Here is an 18,977-nt window from a genome sequence, read left to right on the forward strand (position 1 = left end):
GGACCAGATGCCATGATCTTAGTTTTTTGAATCTGGAGTTTTAAGCCAGCGTTTTCACTCTCCTCTTTGATCAAGGGACTCTTTAGTCCTTCTTCACTTTCTGCCATAAGGGTGGTGTCATCTACATATCTCAGGCTATTGATATTTCTCCCAGCAATCTTGATTCCAGCTTGTGCTTCATACACATGATGGGAACCTTATTTTGGCAAATTTAAAACATTTATAATAAAAATTATTTTTACCAAGCTTCAAACATTAACTGTGAACTGAGTGCCATGTAGCATGTGACTTGCTTTCTCTTCTCTGTCTCTAATTCGAGTCTTTAAAGCGGTTGTGATTACCTGGTTTAGGGTCCTTAGCAGTCAGTGAACAACCAGTGTGCTTTTAAATTATACAAGATCATCATTTTATCCTTTCATTTGTCTTATTGTAAAATACTGGCTTCTCCCTCCATGCCCCACCCCCCAAAAAAAAACCCTCAAAGACCGAACTGATCCCATCCCCAGACTGTCCAGTGAGCTTGCAGAGGTCATGGATGCTTCAGGTCACAAGCTTTTCCATCTCTCCCAGCGCCTGGTGGGTTCTTGGCCTGCAGCTGACTCAGCATGTGGACATGGCCCAGGTGGTGTGTGAATCGTTAGCGCATTTGTGTCAGATTCCTATTGCTGCCCTAACAAATTCCCACAAATGTAGTGGCTTAACAGAACTGTACGGCTTTTACAGTTCTGTGGGTCAGAATTCCAGCATTGCTCTCCCTAGGCTGCCATCAAGGCATCTATGGAATTGCTCTTTTCTGGAGTTTAAAGAGGAGACTTCTCCAGGTTGTGGGGAGAAGCCAGGTATTTGGTCTTGCAGGACCAAGGACCCTGTCCCTTTGTGGAGTCACCTGAGCATGCATGTCAGCTCCTAGAAGAGCCTTTGCGGGCGTGACCTCTACCTCCTTGCTCCATCTTCACAGCCAGCATGGCAGGTGTAGACCCTTGCACATGGCATAGACAGTCCCTGGTGGTCTCCGTTTTCAGGTCCATCACCTTCCGCCTGCAGAGTTCTTGTGCCATGTAGCATGATGCACATGGGTGTAACCCCAGGGCTGGAGATCTGCCTGCTCCCTGGTTTAGTCCACTTGACAGTCTTCCCCCTAAAGCCCGATGAGGTGACATGGTTTTGGTCAGAAGCTTCAGTTGATGTTTATACTACTGAAATTAAGTGCTTTCTTTTTTAGGCAGATGTTTCAGCGTTAAAATTTCACCTTTTTTTTTTAAATTATAGACCTTTATTGGTGATACATGTTTACTTTCAAGGGAGAAAATACCACACTTGTCATAATAAACGTTTCTAGCAACAAAGTTGTTTTCTAGCATTACTATTAATTTATTAGCAGTTCTGTTTTTCTAAATTATTTACAAATTATTTAATTCTCAGGGGGTGTCTCCCCTTTGTACTATAGAGTACATCATGTACTTTAGTGTATATAAGAGATAGAAAGTAATTTTAACAAAACTTAGAGAAATTAAACTGCCATGAAATATAACCACATTATGTACTCCAAAGGTGTATATAAGTAATTAAGAGTAGTTATCTGTTATTCAGGCAAATCCATTTGCACCAAAGTTGCATTTATTATATATAGTGAAGTGTTTCCTGTCTCACTGCTTGTTCTAGTGAAAAGAAGGGGGGGGGGGAGGCTTCATCATGTTCTAATATGGCACTTTACTTGCTTTCTTAATGTCTCCCAGAAGAGCAAAGTGGAGAATTTTCTTTTTGTGTGTACATGTGTGATTTAGTTATTATATATGCTTGCTGCACCTCCTGAGGATGGAAGGGGTTTTTACAAAGCACTGGCTACAATGCTCTGAGACTGGTCCTCATGCTGGACAAATATCTGAAACCACTTGGGGGCAATTGTGATGTCGTTGTTGTTTGTGTTACAGGATTGTTTGAACTCCTCTTTGCTATTCAGAATGAGACAATGGTTCTCTGATTTTGTGATGTTGCCAGCAGGGTAAACGCATGGCTGCCGTTCAGCCAGCCTCAGAATTTTCACACTGGGGTCTCTTGAGTGTACAATTCATGTTCCCCACACTATTTCCGGGTGTGATACATCCTCCAATTGCAACTTAGAAAATTAGTGTTCTTAAACCAGGCATGAAAGCAGTTTCATTTCTGGTGCCAAGTGCCACCTGTGGTCACTTGCCTGTTATTCCCACACCTTCCCTAGCACCTCTCTGTGGGCTTTCCTTGGCTGGTCTCCCTCCAGTTCAGTGTGGATGGAGCCGTAAAGACAGCATATGCTTGGTCAGTATTGAAGGCTGCTTGCACTGGTTTATTTTTAACTTTCAGTCCTTTCTTGACTTAAATCATCACGCTGGGAGGAAGCTGTTATCTAATTGTAAACTGTGCATGGTTAACCTCTCAACTACCATCACAAGTATTTATTTGAAGCAGAGGAGCTGCAGAGAAGCACTGATCCCTGACCCTCACCCGTGGCCTTTCGTGTGTACATGCTGAGACTTGCAGAAGAGTTCTCTGCTTCTTCATTTGGAAAGATTCAGATTTTTTTCCCCAGTCATGTTTCACAGTGGTCACTTTCAACAAAATAACTGTTAAAATGCAATGGACAGGACGACCTGGCTGGATTCTAGGTCCGTACCTTACTGGCTTTGTCACCTTTGGCAGATTACCTGACTTCCTTATTCGTCTTCTCTACAAGATAATAGTGGGAATATCTCATGAAATGGACCCCATTTCTCTAGCCAGTGAGCCCTACGACGGGCTTGGCTTGCTTTTTTCTGTCTCGCCAGCACCCTGAACATTGCAGGGGGGCTTGATAAACATTGTTGAAAGCTCAGCAAGATAATACATGTGATCCATTTAACACAGTGCCTGGACAGAGAAACAGTGACTGTAAAATTATCTGGGTTTTAAATGTTATCAGTTACACTGAAAAGAAGAAAACTTTATTTAATAAATGTCTTTCATAGAAGAGATGTTGATCTACTGCTGAGACATTCTGTACTGACATGAGATAATACTCCAAATTAAGTAAATTTGGCCTCTCTCCATGAAGTCTGCCAACATAATTTCTGGGTTGACATACGAGTATGAAGGAAAAAATGAAAGTTAATTCCTATTCCCTGAAGTTGTGTGTGTGGGAGGGTGCGCACGCATGTTTAAATCAGATTGATGTTTAAGATGAGTTGTGTCCTTTCAGTTTTCCCAACAAGGAATGTTCAAAGCTTTCTTTTCTGCAGTTTATTCTAAGAAGCAACATTTCTAAACTGACTTTACTTGTTTGTACCCTACTTAGCTGTCCTAGGTGATAGTTTAAAATAGGAATATATTACTTTTCTCCACGTCACTTTTCCTATGGGCATTTGTAGGGTTTTTAAGAGTGCTACAGAATTTAGAGCAAAGGGATCTCAGAAATGAGCTTATCTTCCTCATCACTGCATCTTACAGATGAGGTGAGTAGAAAGAGAACTTTAGAGGTCCTGGCTAGCTCGCGGCAAAGGTGTGAAACGAATTTCCTGACCTCTGACTGGTTTTTCCTTCCCTCCCTTAAACAAAACAGAAAAATAGCAGCCCAGATCTAACCGTATAATAAGACGTTTCAGTGGTTCCATCATTTTTTCTCCTTCAAGTCTTTGGAGCAATGGCACTGCTAAATGTTTAGCTAAACTCTTGGGAAAATTCTGTATATAACTTATTCTGATGAAATGTAAGTTATTAACTATTTTAGTCATATATTCTGTAATAACAGTTTAACAGAATTCTTTGGCTCTCTTAACATATTGTAGAACTTGTGAACATTAGTCTTCATTTGTACAGGGATACATTTTCGAACGTATTTATTGTTAATAGAGTGCTTTCCGTGTACAACTCTTCTCATATAGCTAGAATAAGTCAATTAGCATAATGAAAACTTTAAAAATATATATATTTGAATGACTGTCTTACTATGTTTTAAAGAAAGGTCAGATAGCATTTTCATTTCTTTAACAATTTTTGTCTGGTCTCGGCCTTTCCTTTTTTTGTGGTGTCATCCGTCCCTCACCTCTCGCGTCGGGAGCCTGAAATGACCCAAGTGCGTGCTGTGGTGACCTCCCTTCCGTGGCGCGGCGCCCCCGCGGTGGAGGGGCCGTGCGCGCTCCCGCGCTCTGCGGCTCCTCGCGCTCAGCGTGGCGCGGGGGCGCGGTGACGTCCCCTCACGTCCCCCGCACCTCCCCCTTGGACAGCTGTTCGGGCGGCTCCCCACATGCTGGAGGCAGCACAGCTGTCGGGATTTTTTTTAAGAAGGGTTTTAAGGAAATAATCATATATTCATTCAGTTTGAAACATGGAGATTCAACGCATCTCACCTTCTCCTAGTGCTTGAATTCTGCGGACTCCCTGTCAGGTAGAGGGGGCGAGGGTGGGTCCTTGCTGCGCAGGGACCCCGCCTGTGCTCAGGTCGGTGTCAGGGCGCCTGGCGGAGAGCAGCGCCCCCCTCTCGGCGCGGGGTGCGCCCGAGGCACCCTCCTCCTCACTGCCGACGGCGCCCGGGTCCTGAGGTGTCGCGCAGCGAGGCGGGTAGCCCGCTCGGATTTCCGCTGAGATGGGGGCAGGACACAGAACGGACGGAGGCGGCATGCTGGGTAGGAGCGGTTCTCCCGGTCGCCGATAGGCGGAGTTGGCTCCTTCCGACGCGCGGGAGGCCCGGCGTCGAGTGGAAGGCGCGGCGGGCTGCGGGCTAACGGTTGCCCGTGACCCCCCGCCGCGCCCCGGAAGCGGCTCCTCTGCGCCTGGAGCTCCTCGCCGCCTCAGGCGCAGTGTCCTGCAGCCCGTGCCGGCCTCCGGCCTCCCTGCTCCTGGCCGCGTGGGCCGGCGGCGGCGCGTGGCCCCGTGCGGCGGCCCAGGGGCGATGCCCGGGCAAACGCCCGCGTTTCTTCACCCATCCTGCACATTCACCTCAGACGCCTGCGGTGTCAGCAGGTTTCCCTGGGCCAATCCCCTTCGCTTCTGGTAAACCCTGAACCTTCACGCCTCAGTGTTTGCCCTCGCCTGCCCCCGTGGATTCCGGGGAGCCCCTCTCTGCGGGTCACGGCCCTGCACCCCGGGCCGGGAGCTGAGGCACAGCCGCGTGTTACCCGAGCCGCACCCGCCGCCTCCGTCGCCCGCGCGCGTCCAGTCAGCACCGTCGGCGTCGCCGCTGAAGACGGCGGGCGAGAGGGCTCGCGGCTCCCGGAGGCGCGGAGCGAGTGTGTGTCTGGCTCGAGGATAGTGCACGTTCTTCACACCTAGCCGTTGCCACAGGCTGTCTGCCTTTTCTCCTCCGGATGGGAATCGGCAAATTTACTCGTCTTCGCGGGAAATGCTGCAATTAAATCATTGACGTCTTGTCTGCCTTTGACAGCATCCGAATGTGTCACTTTATTTCTGTGCCTTTTATCCTCCTGTTTGCACACTCCTTTTTTCATGTCCTCATTTTTATGAATACCTCCCCTTCCATCCGTTCTGATTAGGGCCATCCATTAGTAGGAAAAAGGGGTTTCAGTGTCGCTAGGATTTCCTCTGCAGGGATGGTTCCGTGGTGTTTTCCCTTTTTAGCCGAGTCGTTTCCGCTCACAGCCGGTGTAACGCCGTCCTTGTGGAGGACGATGTGTTTGAGCACGGCGCCTTGACTTTGCTGGGTCCACCCTTGTTGCCTCTGCCCGAACACCCCTGTTGAGCATCCCGAGTTACACTCTCACGAGATTTACTGTGAACTCCTAGGGAGTTCTTAAAAATTGGTGCAAGAGGGAGAAAGAGCTTTTCTCTGGGAGTAGCAGCACAGTTTGGTAGCTGTTGCCTCAAGCAAGTAAGATTTCTAAATTTTGTTCTCAAACTTCGATTTTCTATTTGGCAAAAAGCCTTAGGCAAAATAAGGGTGAAATAATAGCCATCTAAGTTTGAGATTTAAGATTCTCCCTTCAAAATTTACTTAAATGTTTCTGCCCTTGAAAATATAATGTGAATGTCTTACTTAAGACATTTAATAAACATTAAATATATTAAAAAGAAAGTATTCAAAACAAGCTAACATCGAAACAAACCCCAAATTATCCAGGGCACCTTGTGTCTATAAAGGTCTCAGTAGTAACAGCCTAAGACATTCTTCCAGAGATGTCAGTGGCCTTTCACAGATGTTATTATATAGCCCTTTCATATACAAAATTCTGTTTTATTCTTTCTAAAGTGGGAGTTAAGTAAGGTACTGAAGGTTGGTGACTATATTATTTGTAATTTTAAGAGTCACAACAGTATTCTAAGGGGTGTTTGTAAAAGTTGCTAGGTATGCTTTGTACGCACTACACCAATTGTTATGTATTACTATCTATTTTAAAATCACTATATTATCATGCTTATTTGGGACATACAAGCCATGTTAAAAATTAAGAAATGAAACCAGTGTGAGCCACTTAGTAGATTTTGTTAGAATTCCTTAGACTCTACCTGAATTAAAGAAAGAAAATCAAGTAGCACTCATCGCCCCCGTTTTAATGTGGGACAGATGCGAATGTGCGATTCAGGATCAGAGAGAAAAGAGGAAATGTAAACGTTCTGGAGTATGCCCCAGAATAGTTTTCTGATCTTAATCAATTATTTTGATGACATTTTAATCTAAAATTTTGGATGTAATTTCTTATCACAGCTGCATCTTCATTTTCACCCTCCTCTTGTTCTGTCTGGTTTCTTTCTGCAGTGGGTACACCGTATTACATGTCTCCAGAGAGGATACACGAAAATGGGTACAACTTCAAGTCTGACATCTGGTCCCTTGGCTGTCTACTGTATGAGGTGGGTAATGCTGATAAATTCCATACACGGAAGTGCTTTTACTTACTGGAATGTGTTTCCCCTGTCCTTTTAGTATGTAGTTAATTTTTTCTAGGTGATGTTTAAGAATTAGCTGTTTAATTATGAGGAAGTTAATTCACTGACTTAGTAACTGGTTTTATAATGTAGTTTAGTAACTACACATTTCTACACATTTATTTTCTCTAATTTAAATTGTTTCCTTTTGATCAGAGTTTAATTTCTTAAATGTTTTTATGTTAATATAATGTTGCTCCATAATCTTACTTATAAAAATATACATTTGAACATCTATTTAAAAAAAACAACTTGCCCATGCATAGCTGGAGAGATAACAATGGAATGGATTTAAAATATGAGAGCATGGTAAATATCTTTATCAGTTTTTTTTTAACTTTTATGTAGAGTAACTCAGCTTTCACGATAGTTTATAAAGAGAAAATTCTAGGTTACCAATTAGTTTAGTTTCTGTGAGTAACACTTTGTACTGGTAAAGCTTGGTGAAAATTCTCTCAACTGTTCTGCTGGTGATAATTTATCAAGGAAAGATGGAATTATGTAGACAGGTCCTCTAGCAAATATTGCAGTGTGACAGTTTGGGTGAATAGAAGAAAGCACGCTATGAGCACGTTTTATGCTCATTACAGAGTAATGGTGTCAGAGAAGGCTTAAGCTAGGGGCTTCTTTAACTGAATGGTAATTTTCTTCGGAATGTGGGCTTCTAGTCAGTGCTGTTCACTAAACATTAGCCTACATCTTGGTAACTCTTTTAATAAAATGAGATGAAGGAAAATAATACATGGAATCCTTTTCATATTTTAAGACATAGAAAGGAAGTCTAGAGTGGATAGATAGAAACCAGTGTATTTGTTACTATTTTCTGTCTCCTGTCTTTCGGCTTAAATAAAATATGATGAGATCATGTATTTTAATTGTTCCACCTTTACTTGGAAGTAGAGCATCAGAAGGTTTTTGAAAATGTGTGTCATAATCTTCAATTATTGTTTACAGATTGAAGGTCAGACTTCCTTAATGTAAGGAACATGAGATTATTGTGTTCTTCCTACTAAAATAACAACCACTTAGGAGCTTTTAAATGTTCTTAAATAACATTCCTGGGATAATTTTTTTAAGAAAAGTTATGAATTAGTGATAGTATAAAATACATGTTTGTTTGTATTCACTGTTCACATGAGATTAAAAGAGGTTTATGCTCAGTAATATTATATTCTGTTAATAATTTGGTACAGTGTTGCACTGATTTGACTATGTTGTTATTGTAAAATTTAAAAGGCACTTTGTACATTTTAAAATATTTTATACCTATTTAGGCAACCTTAGATTCTTTCAGGCCATAGTCTAATAAATTATCAAAGCAACATTTTCCCTTTATATACCTCAAAGTAAACTGCAAATTGGTTTCCAATAAGGAGAGTAAATTTAGCAATGAAAAAGAAAAAGTTCAGTTGTTATTTGAGAAGTCTGCATAATTCTTTTAGGACCAGAAGATTTCCATGTCAGAACTGAAATAATCCTTCACATTATGAATTTGCCTTTGAGAGGCAGCGTCCCATTTTTATGTATACTTGAAATGATCACCAAAATAAAAATTATTTCTTTGGATGCTCCTACATTCATGGGTATTATGTGTTAGGAATGATTTTGAGTGAAAGCATTTAATATGTTGACGTTAGTTTTCAGCTCAGAGCATTTTCCCAGTTGTTCCATGCAAGTCATTGGGAAGAACTAGAATTTTTTCTAAGGATTTAATTTACTTTGATGTTGTATCTCTTTCTAATATAATGTCAATAAAAATGCCCAGAAGTTTATCTTTAAGAAAACTGGTCATAGCATCTCCTAGACATTTTCTATTGTATCCCACTAAGAACTTACCATTCACAACGGAGGAGTGGGAACCCTTTTTTGAAAATGTAATTTAAACTCAGCAAATTAGACTTTCAAATATTCCTGAAACCTCGCGCGCACACACACACACACACACACAAAACTGGCAGTACAGTTTTAATTGATATGCAACAAAGTAGACTTTACTAATTAAAATCAAGATGCTGTGCTTTTGCTACACGGACCTTTACATGGAAAAGTAGGTTTTACACACTTCCTTTATTGTTCAGTGCAGCAATCGCATCCTTCCAGGGTTGTAGGTTGGTGGCTTACAGTTCAAAAAAAAGAGAGAGCTGCCACCAGCCCCGAAGACAGACAGTGGGCTCTCGTCCCTCTGACACCCCCAGAATACTAATCAGGGAAGTCGGACCCTGGAGGTCAGGGAGCAAGTCAATCATTCTAGCGATCGTCTCAGTGTGGAGGATCAAATTAGCCTGAAAAATTCAGCTGCTGGGAGGAGAGGGCGAGCAGCTGTCAGGGGCAGCATCGAGATGCACTAATGAACCAGATGAATAGTGCAAAAGCTTGAAAATAAAAACAGGACAGTTGACATTTTTCATCTGTCAAAGCAGGAGATGCATGAAAATATACTATTCCTGTTTAACTCCTTAGGGGACGTTCAGGTTTTTTTTTTTTTTTTTTTTTAACACTGCAGTATTGAGACAAAAGTACCGTAATGAGCTCCTGGCACGTGATAACGAACACACTACATTTACTTAGGGTTTTTGCAAACACAAGGAGACAATAGTTTACACACAGTCTATTTTTTTAAGGGGGCATCTTAAAAGATTCTGTTTTATCACAGAGTGTCCTTGTATCTTAACAGAAGACATAATTATTATTGTAACTGCTGTTCTGGAAATGTCCTCTCGGATGGAGCATTTTACACATGTAGGACACACACCTGGTTTGGGGATTTCTCGTCGTGGGGAGCACCTCTTCCAAAGGTATTTGGCAGGAGCTGCAGCGAAGAGCTGGCAGGCGGCTCTGCGGGCCCACATCCCCCAGCCCCACGGTCCAGGCTGGGAAGGAGTTAAGCTCTGCTGCAGCTCCGACAGATGAGAGCCATTTTCAGCTCGTCCCATCCCCACTGACGCCCACCGAGGAGCCCTGCTCGGCCCAGCGTGTTGCATGCACGCCCGGCCTGTCTGGGGAATGTACACATTGTCCTTCCAAAATCAAACTTATTAGCACATGTAGAAAAGGGTGACTGACTTGGGGGCAGCCTTGCACTCCGTGTTGTAGTCGTGCTGCCTCGGTTCAGAGATTTAGGAGGTTTGAACAGGAGGTGAACATCCTCAATTGAATCTTGAGTTTGTAACCCTGCTTACCGTAGTCCTTGCTCGCACTTGAAATGTCAGGTTAGAACCTGGTCTTAAAGTTAAATTTGATAATGTCTTTTTTAAAGTCATTCATTCTTTGAGTGTTTTTTTCTCCCCCCTGCATAGAAATCCCATTTGGATGCCTTGCATCAGTGGCCACGACTCGTAGGGCTTTCGAGCACATTTAGTGTTTCTGAAACATCGTCACAATAGGAAAGGAGTTCTGATTCACTGTGAACTAGTTTGAATATCAGAACATTCAGATTGAGAAGACATTTTTTTATTTCAGAATAGCCTTTTCCTGCAGAGATTGTCGTGAGAGATAAAATGCTATGTGTACCGGTCCCTGAACCATTGCTGGATTATACTGCAGTTTTAGCTCGTTTCATTTTTGTTGTATTTTAACCACTGAATGTTTGATATTATACCATTCGTGTCTGTCTGGTCATGAGATATACTAGTTGTTCCTACTGCACCGTATTTACAAAGAGTCCTAAGTTATATTATTTTTGTAATACTGTTTAATGCTGCCTAAGTGTGTGGGGGTGTATATATGTAATTCTATGCTAACCATATCTCCCTTCTAGGAAAGTTTCAATGTTAAAAATAATAACCAGAAATTGAAGAAAGACATTTTAGGACTTATGAACTAATTCTCTGGAAAGGATGTTCATGGAACGCCAAATGCCTGGAGAACTTTATTTAAAATGTTTGCAGTTATCCCCTCCCCTCCAGTGTCATATGCATGATGAAACCTCCTTTAAAGTTAACATGTAAGTGTATCAGTTTCATTGGGAGCGTTTTGCAGATGGCCGCGTTACAGAGTCCTTTCTATGGCGACAAGATGAACCTGTACTCGCTGTGTAAGAAGATAGAGCAGTGTGACTACCCGCCTCTCCCGTCAGACCACTATTCAGAGGAAGTAAGTCATCTTTCAGTTCGTGTGTCCACATTGTTCGTTTTGGTAATGCTGTATTTTATTTTGGGCCCTTCTCTATTCCATGATGCACATGCTGAGTGTAGGTGGCAGAGAGAACACCTTCATTCCGCTTTCGTTCCCTCGGAGGCTTGGCTGTTAAAGAGTTGCCCATGGTTCATCCGTCACATGGAGAGGAACCCCGCACCGCCTGCGGTCTCATAGTGGCTGTAATGGAGCAGTGGCTGACGTCACCGCCTCCTGGACACGGTGCCCAGTCTCTGGGTGACCGGCACGTCCAGCATCCCTCCCCATGCCCACGGTCTCAGAGCAGCTATGACCCCTCTTCTGACAGAACCTCCCTCCTGCCCATGTTTTCCCAGAATGGAAGCAAACATCTCTCAGCTGCATCTCTCTCAGCCCTGTTCCTTGCTCTTTTTATTCTCACCAGGCCCGTCCCATAACCACCTCCCCACTGCAGTCATATTCCTATGGGAAATGTTTGAGGTCAACTGAAAGTGTTAGCAGACGTTGCCCAGTGAAGATCTGAGCGTGGGTCCTTGCTTGCTTTGGGAGCCCATTGAAATGAGTTGTTTGGCCTCCACCCAACATCCAGTGTTCCCCTGAACAAAACATCTCCCATTTTTGCCTAATGCATCATGATTTTGCCAGTATTTGAGGAGACACTGCAGAATAGCAGTGTCTCAGGTTAACTAATGTGTTCTCATAACCCTTTGGACAGCTCACGGGGGACCCACCCAGAGAAACCACAGTGTCAAGGACCTGCTCATGGGCAGCAGGGGTTCTGCCCAAGGAAAACGGAAAGGGGCAAAGGGAAAAAAATGAAGCAATTACAGTGTTCACCTTTCAGCTGGTCTTGTCACTCTATTTCAAAATGAATGCAGTTGGTTCTAGTTTTATATAAGGAAGATTGAGTCCATGTAACTTGAATAGTAAAATCTCTCTAAAGAATTTTTACCATATGGGAAAAGCACTCATGGTCCTAGGATATTGAAAGTACTTTTTTTCCCTAATCGTTTTGATACTGATAATCAGTGACGCTTGGATTTTTTTTGTTTCACAGCACTTGTGTTCAGGTGCTTAGAATAAACTCTTACAAGACAGCCCCGGTAATTTTAGAAGCATTATCTTTATTTGATGTTAATGCTGTTATTATGTTAGCCATTTTTAATTACTATTTTGGGTATGGAATATAAATACAGCATTGCACAAAACCGGCTCCAGCACTCTCGGCCCACAAACGCGGGAGGGTGTGAACAGCCGTGCAGAATGATGGCGCGGGTGTCAGGGGCCGCTCTTTGTTGTGTCATTCACGCTGTCTCCTCTCTTCCACGAAGCACATGAATATTTCACGTATCTGCATCCTCATCCGCTATTCCTCTTGACTAATTTTCAGACCGTCTGCATTTGCATTTCACATGGTAGCTGATGAGGAGATGCCCTCGCAGCAGCGGAGCCTCAGCAGGCGGTTACCATGGCGACCTCCAGCTGGATTTTAATGATGATGCCACTGGTGGTTCGTTGAAGTCGGCCTGCCTGCAGGGCTACTTCACTGCAGCTAAGTGTGAAGTTGGATTCGCGGGTTCTCAGCCAAGGGGCACATATCAAAGTCTGGCCCAGACAGAAGAAGGTCTCACAGTTGGGAAAGGAAGAGAGATTCCACTTTTTACTTCCCTCCATATAGTTTACCAGTCTTGAAACGAGGTATAAAGCAAAACACGTTATATGATGTACTCACCAAAAGAAGCTAGTATGGGCCCTCAGATTGGTAAATTCTGTGGCTGCACAGCAATAAAATAGAAAGCTGTAGTACGTAGGTAAACAGGGAGACTAATTCTTATGGAAGAAATGAGCTACAAAAAATACAGACTAATGATCTTACTTTAATCTGTTCCATTATGTAGAGAAGTTCCCAGAACAAGAGCTTTGAAATGCAGATGTGCTAATAAATATTTTCTCTCCATAAGCAGGAACTCGGTTTGTTTGGAAGATAATTATTCAGAGTTTATGGTAGCAAAAAACCTGAACAGATGCCATACTGCCATACTTCAACCATATCTTCAATACTCCTTTATATAGTATGCCTTTTAGATCTTTTAAAAGTCTAATTTTTTTTTGTTTTTTAGTATGGCAAAAATTTAGGAAACAGTGAAAAGTGAAATATAAAGTTTTTAAACGGAAAACTTTTAATTAAAAGACCAGTCCATTAGGTGCCAATTTTATAGCTCAGATGGCAACAGACTCTATCTGTTTGAAAACTGAAACTTTTAAGCAAAATTAATTTCCTACCAGATACCTGTTTGAAAGCTTACCAGTTTGATTTAGCTACTGCTAAATTTTTAAGGCTCCTGCCCGAAGAGGAGATGCACAGGGAACATTTTTGTTCATGAGAATAAAAGCTGTGCCTCCAACCAGCCTCGACTGGTAGGAGTCCTGAGGAGCTCTATGAGGTCTATTTCCAGATACAGGCTTTCCGTGGGGAAGAGCTCAGAGCTTAAGAGCTTGGGATTTTTACATTTCTTATAATCTAAGACATAGATTCACTTACGCATTAGAAACCAAAACTGAGAAGTATTGCTAGTGTTCTTTGGAAAGATGAAGTTGTCTGTCAGATCTTTCCTGTTGAACTGTGCTATAGTAATTATGTGCAAATGATTAGGGTTCTTGATTGAAACATCTCAGCTGCACATGACTGATATTTAGAATGTGTATTTTAAGAGCTCCCTAAAATAATAGCTTTATGACTTTTGGTTATCAGTATTCTTTTCTAGTAGGGATCTCATCCATGTATAATAGGGAATTACTGTACTTAACAACAGAAATACTGGGTTGAAAAGTGGATATTTTCCCTGAACTCTCTCTTAGTTTTAATTAAATTTAGTATTGTTGGTAATTCAGGAAGATCCCCTGGAGAAGGAAATGGCAACCCACTCCAGTATTCTTGCCTGGAGAATCCCATGGACAGAAGAACCTGGCAGGTTAGTCAGTCCACGGGGTCTCAGAGTCAGGCACAACTTAGCAACTAAACAACAGCAACAAAAATTGTTGGTGATGAAGAAATTAACATCAGTGCAGCAAACAATTTTTGAATATTTACTGTGTCCAGGGAGTCCTGATTCCCCTGGCCCCTCATAGTCTGAACTGGGTTGAGCTGCCCAGACGTTGTGGTCACAGCACCCTCTCTTCTTTCCTGAACTCCACCATGCAGGTTCTACCAAAAGGCCCAGGAATTCCCATCTTGGCTGTGGGTGCTGTTTCCTCTTGTTGACATGCCCCACCCCCTGTGCCTTATCAGGTGAACTCATTCTCTTTAGAACAAAGCCTGGCCGTTGCCTCCCCCTTAAGTCACCCTGCTCCCCTTTCTCCACTTCTCAGGCCCTCTTCCCTTGGCAATCACACTGCTCTATAATTCCTTTTTTTTTTTTTTTCCTTTGCGGTATAGTTGATTTACAGTATTATGTAAGTTTCAGGTGTACAGCATAGTAAGTTACAATTTTTAAAGGGTATTTGTCTTTCTCTCCTAACTTATTCACGTACCATAATACCCTCCGAGTTTATCTATCTTGTTGCAAATGGCATATTTTTTACGGCTGAGTCATATTCCATCACGCGTGTGTATCTGGTCTTCATTGCCCGGTGGCTCCACCTTCAGACCTGTCTAGCTCCTGTGCCTGAAGAGCAGTGACTGCTTTTCATCTGTGTGTCTCTAGGGCCCAGCACACTAAAAAGTAAAAGGTTCAGTGATTGATCAGTCAATAGAGAAAGTGAGTTAAAGGAATAAATGGGAAAAAGAGTGAATGAACCAATTAATGTCAATGGAATGAGTGAGTGAATGTTCCTCTAGGTAGTAAGGAAGAAATTACTCAAAAGACAGGTCAGGGGTGTGATGTTTCTTTTATTGATACTGCCTGCAAGTGATCTTTTTCAATCTTGTAAACAAGCTATATCACATCTAGAATGTCCATATCCATTTACTAGGAAATAAGACGGATTTTTTTCCCCTTCAGCTTCAGTGTTTAGTTTCTTTGGGAGACCAATCATCAGAATTATGCATTTTTCACTCTTGTTTACTAAATTATCTCAGGAAAATCTAAGATAAAAAAATAGTAAATAGTTATATTGAAAATCATTTAGAAAGTTGGTTCTTTTTAGTCAATATCTGAAAGTCTGAGCATTAACACCACGCAAAATATATATTTGTCTTTGCTTTTTTTTTTTAATTAAAAAATCCTAGCTAGCCTAAATAGAAAAGACACAGGAAAAGTTGGAGAGAATTGTGTCTCAGAGGTTTGGAAGGAAGTTCTGAAATTTGAGTAAAGAGTTTGCAGATGAAAGTTAAAAATGAAATGGAAAGAATAAGAGTGATCTTGGTCTGAGAAAATAGAGTAGGGAGAAACTGAAGATTTGAAAACAGTACTTGAGTGAAAAAGAAATTTGAGCACCTGTTAAAATGTGGTAAGATGGTTGAACCATTTTAATGAAGTGAATGGTGTCATGATAACAGTGCCTACTGACCTGAACTGTTAGGCAAATGCTTATCTGTTTACTAGTAGCTTTAAATCTGTTAATATAAGTGACACAGACCTTTGCAGAAGACAGGATTGTAGTTATCTTATAACTGTATTTTTGAAAGCTTGCTCATTTAGTACCTCTTACTACTTTTAGAGGTAAAAAAAAAAAAAAGAAAATATAATCTTGGAATTAGAATTATTAGAACAGTAGTCATTTTTCACATTATTTAATGCCTCTCTTGTTGTACATTAAGTTTGTTTGTTTTGTGGCTCTATATCTCCAGCCCACAGATAGAAAAATATCTGTTTCTATTAAAACTCAGTTAATGAGACTACTCAAATAATGCAATTAATCCTTTAAAATACCAGCCTAAAAGGTCTAGTAGAGAATGGATGGAGTCTCGTAAATGTTCACCTCCAAAATCATCTTTTCTTTCTTTTTTTATTACTTCTTCCATTATGTTTTCTTCCTTCTTAGACACTGTCCCTTTCTTTTCTCCGCCCTCCGCCCCTTTAAGTTAGAGAAATGGAAGGCAGGAGAGGAGGGTTTTTTCCCAGAAACAGCTCAGCAGTACACACTGGACATGTTCTTCCCCACCACTTCACTCAGATGAGTAAGAATTTCCAGCATCATTTTCATGATTCCTGTTTTTAAAAAAAGCTGAAGCAGCATCATGATTGACGCATTGTGTTCCAGCTGTACAGCAGAGTGATTTAGTTATATGCATGTAATTTTTCAGATTGTTTTCCATTGTTTATTATGTTGTTTTCCATTATATATCTGTGACAAGATATTACGTGTAGTTCCCTGTGCTATACAGTAAATCCTTGTTTCTTATCTGCTTTATGTACAATAGTTTATATTTGCTAATCCCAAACTCCTAACTGGCCCCTCCTCCTCTCCCTTTTCCCTCTAATTCCTGGAAGCTTTTTGTTTTTTGAGGAGCCTCCATACTGTTTTGCGTAGTGGCTGCCCCGGCTTACATCCCCACCCACAGTGCAGGGGGGTTCCCTTCTCTTCAGAGTTTCTTATCTGTGGACTTTTTGATGATGGCCATTTTAACCAGTGTAAAGTGATACCTCATCATGGCATTTTTCATTATTCTTGAGATTAGATAAGTATTGATTTTTTTCCCCAGAATATTTACAATATAAGGATTAAAAAGCTTGGTCCTTGCTCTGCTTTATTATATATGAATAACAAAATAATAATATACTTTGAGTTGAACTAAACTGACCTCAGATAGTTATAGGTTATTGTAGAGTATAGATATATTTACATGGCTTTAAATAAAATTGGAATACTGAGGTTTCTTTCTTTTTTTTTTTTTTATTTCAGCATGTGAAATCACCATTTTCTTTCACCCACATAAGAACTTTTTTGCTAAAGAAAGGTCTTCGGGAAACATTATTCCCGTTTCACACCTGAGTAGACGGGGACCCAGCAGTATCAGAAGGAACCCTAGACTCCAGGGCGCCCTTCCAGCATCCACTGCTTGTGCCAGGGCAAAGGAAGCGCCTGAGGGGGGGCCTCTCAGGGGTCGCATGTGGTCCCTCCCCCGGCTCCCGGGCGCCTCTGCGTTCCCTGTACCTGCTCTCGCCTGCCGCCTCCTGCCTCCGCGGGGCTCTGCTTCCCTGGGGGTGCCGCAGCTGGCTCAGAACACCCTTCCGCCTGGTAGTGGCTCAGCCAGGTCACACTGAAAGGAAAGAGGGAGGGAATTTTGCAGAAGGGCAGGAATGATGTTTACATATCAGAATATGGAAACGACTGCGTGTTTCAAATAAGGTATCAGAAATACTGATCCACAGCTGTGCTGAACAAAAAACAAAAGTTTTTTGCAGTGTGTTGTAATTTTACTGATGCTTCATTTCCCAAATGGTTATCCTTAAGGAAAGTACCAATTGAAAGCTTTAAAAACCCTAACTGGTCTTTTATTTCAAGTCATTTATTTTCGGCTGTGCTGGGTCTTCATTGCACAGGCTGTTCTCCAGTTGCGATGGAGGCGACCCTCCAGGAGCAGTGCCTGGGCTTCTCGCTGCAGCTTCTGTCGCAGAGCGCGGGGGCTCCGGAGCGCAGGCTTGGCAGCTGTGGTTTATGGGCCTAGTTGCTCCGCGGCTCGTGGGATCTTCCCAGGCCGGGGATCAAACCCACTTCTCCTGCATTGGCAGGCAGATTCTTTACCACGGAACCACCAGGGAAGCCCCATAACTGGTGTTTTAAGCAGAAACTTACAAGTAATTTATTTTTATATGTAAAATTCAGAATATGCTTAAAGAGGCTTTTTAAGAAAGTTGCCTCATTAACAAAAAACATGACCTTTGTTTTAGCTCGGGAAAAGAGCTACTGTACGTAAATTTTTTTTAAGTGTCAGGTACAGATTATTTTTGCATACTTTGAAACTTAAATCTTTGTATTCATTTGATCAGTCTAAATCATTCTATAAGAATATTTAAATGAGACAGTATATGGCACAAATAATACTTGGAAGTATATCTGTTTTCACAAATATTTCTCTAGTTCTGATTATTATGTAATCCATGCTAAGTTATATGAGAGTATTTTACTTTATTTCTTAAAAAAGTTTTGACTACTCCGGGTCTTAGTTGTGGTGTGCAGGATCTAGTTTCCTGACCAGGGATCAAACCTGGGCCTACTGCCTGGGGATTGAGGCGGCACTGGGCTACCAGGGGAGCCCCGAGAATATTTTACTTTAAAATGTAGGAGGATATCTAATAATATTAAATACAATCTCTAACCGTGCCATTATTTATTGAAGTTAATATTAATTACCTCAGACACTATTAGGAACATTTGATTTTCCTTCCTGAAAACGGTTTTAGGAAGTTTGATAACGCCCATCATTTATAATATCAGTTGACCACCTTCCTTCACTCAGAGTTGCCATGTAAGAGTAGATCTTTAAACTTTAACTGTTTCATTTTTGTTTAAAAAAATATACATATAAGCAGGTCCTTTGTTCACTTATGCTTCTGAAGTGACACTGGGGACTCACTCCTCTAAGAGGAATCCAAAGCAGTGCCCTACATTTCACGCATCCTCTGGGATCCTGTGAAGCCATTAACTTTCTGTAAGACGCTTCTGTAAGGTTTCAGAAGATGCTGAGTGATCTTTAGTTGCGGGCTGAAGCCATTGCATCACCTCGTAAGGATTCTGTGTGGGAGGGCTTTCTCCCCTCCGGCAGCCCCCCAAGTCAGTCGCTGGTGACTCTTTGGCCTACACATCGAATCTGCCTCCTCGTTTTGTATAAACGTCTAAAGCGTCGACAGCCAGTGTGTGTTGATGCATTAGACCCACTTTGGGGGGCTGCAGTGTGTCCTTGGCTCGATGGAAACGGGGTGTCCGGGAGGCAGATGCATCGTAATTGGTCTCAGAGGAACGGGGTTGGGGTATGCAGCAGCGCCCGGAGCCCGGGTCTGTGTTCCTGTCGGGTGTCGTGTCCCGATCCA

The 18,977-nt window shown here is 42.1% G+C and overlaps 1 protein-coding gene across 7 annotated transcripts in view; it reads left to right on the forward strand.

Annotated features, from left to right (window-relative positions):
• Window positions 1–18,977, forward strand: part of NEK7 (NIMA related kinase 7) — a 136,404-nt gene that overhangs the window by 108,788 nt on the left and 8,639 nt on the right. For all 7 annotated transcript variants that reach the window (XM_069544334.1, XM_069544335.1, XM_069544341.1 and 4 more), the window contains 2 exons: window positions 6,722–6,816; window positions 10,870–10,983. In XM_069544334.1, coding sequence (XP_069400435.1) covers window positions 6,722–6,816; window positions 10,870–10,983 — 209 coding nt within the window. The remainder of the gene's footprint in view (window positions 1–6,721; window positions 6,817–10,869; window positions 10,984–18,977) is intronic.

Source organism: Ovis canadensis, chromosome 12, assembly GCF_042477335.2.
Source record: "Ovis canadensis isolate MfBH-ARS-UI-01 breed Bighorn chromosome 12, ARS-UI_OviCan_v2, whole genome shotgun sequence".
NCBI lineage: Eukaryota > Metazoa > Chordata > Mammalia > Artiodactyla > Bovidae > Ovis > Ovis canadensis.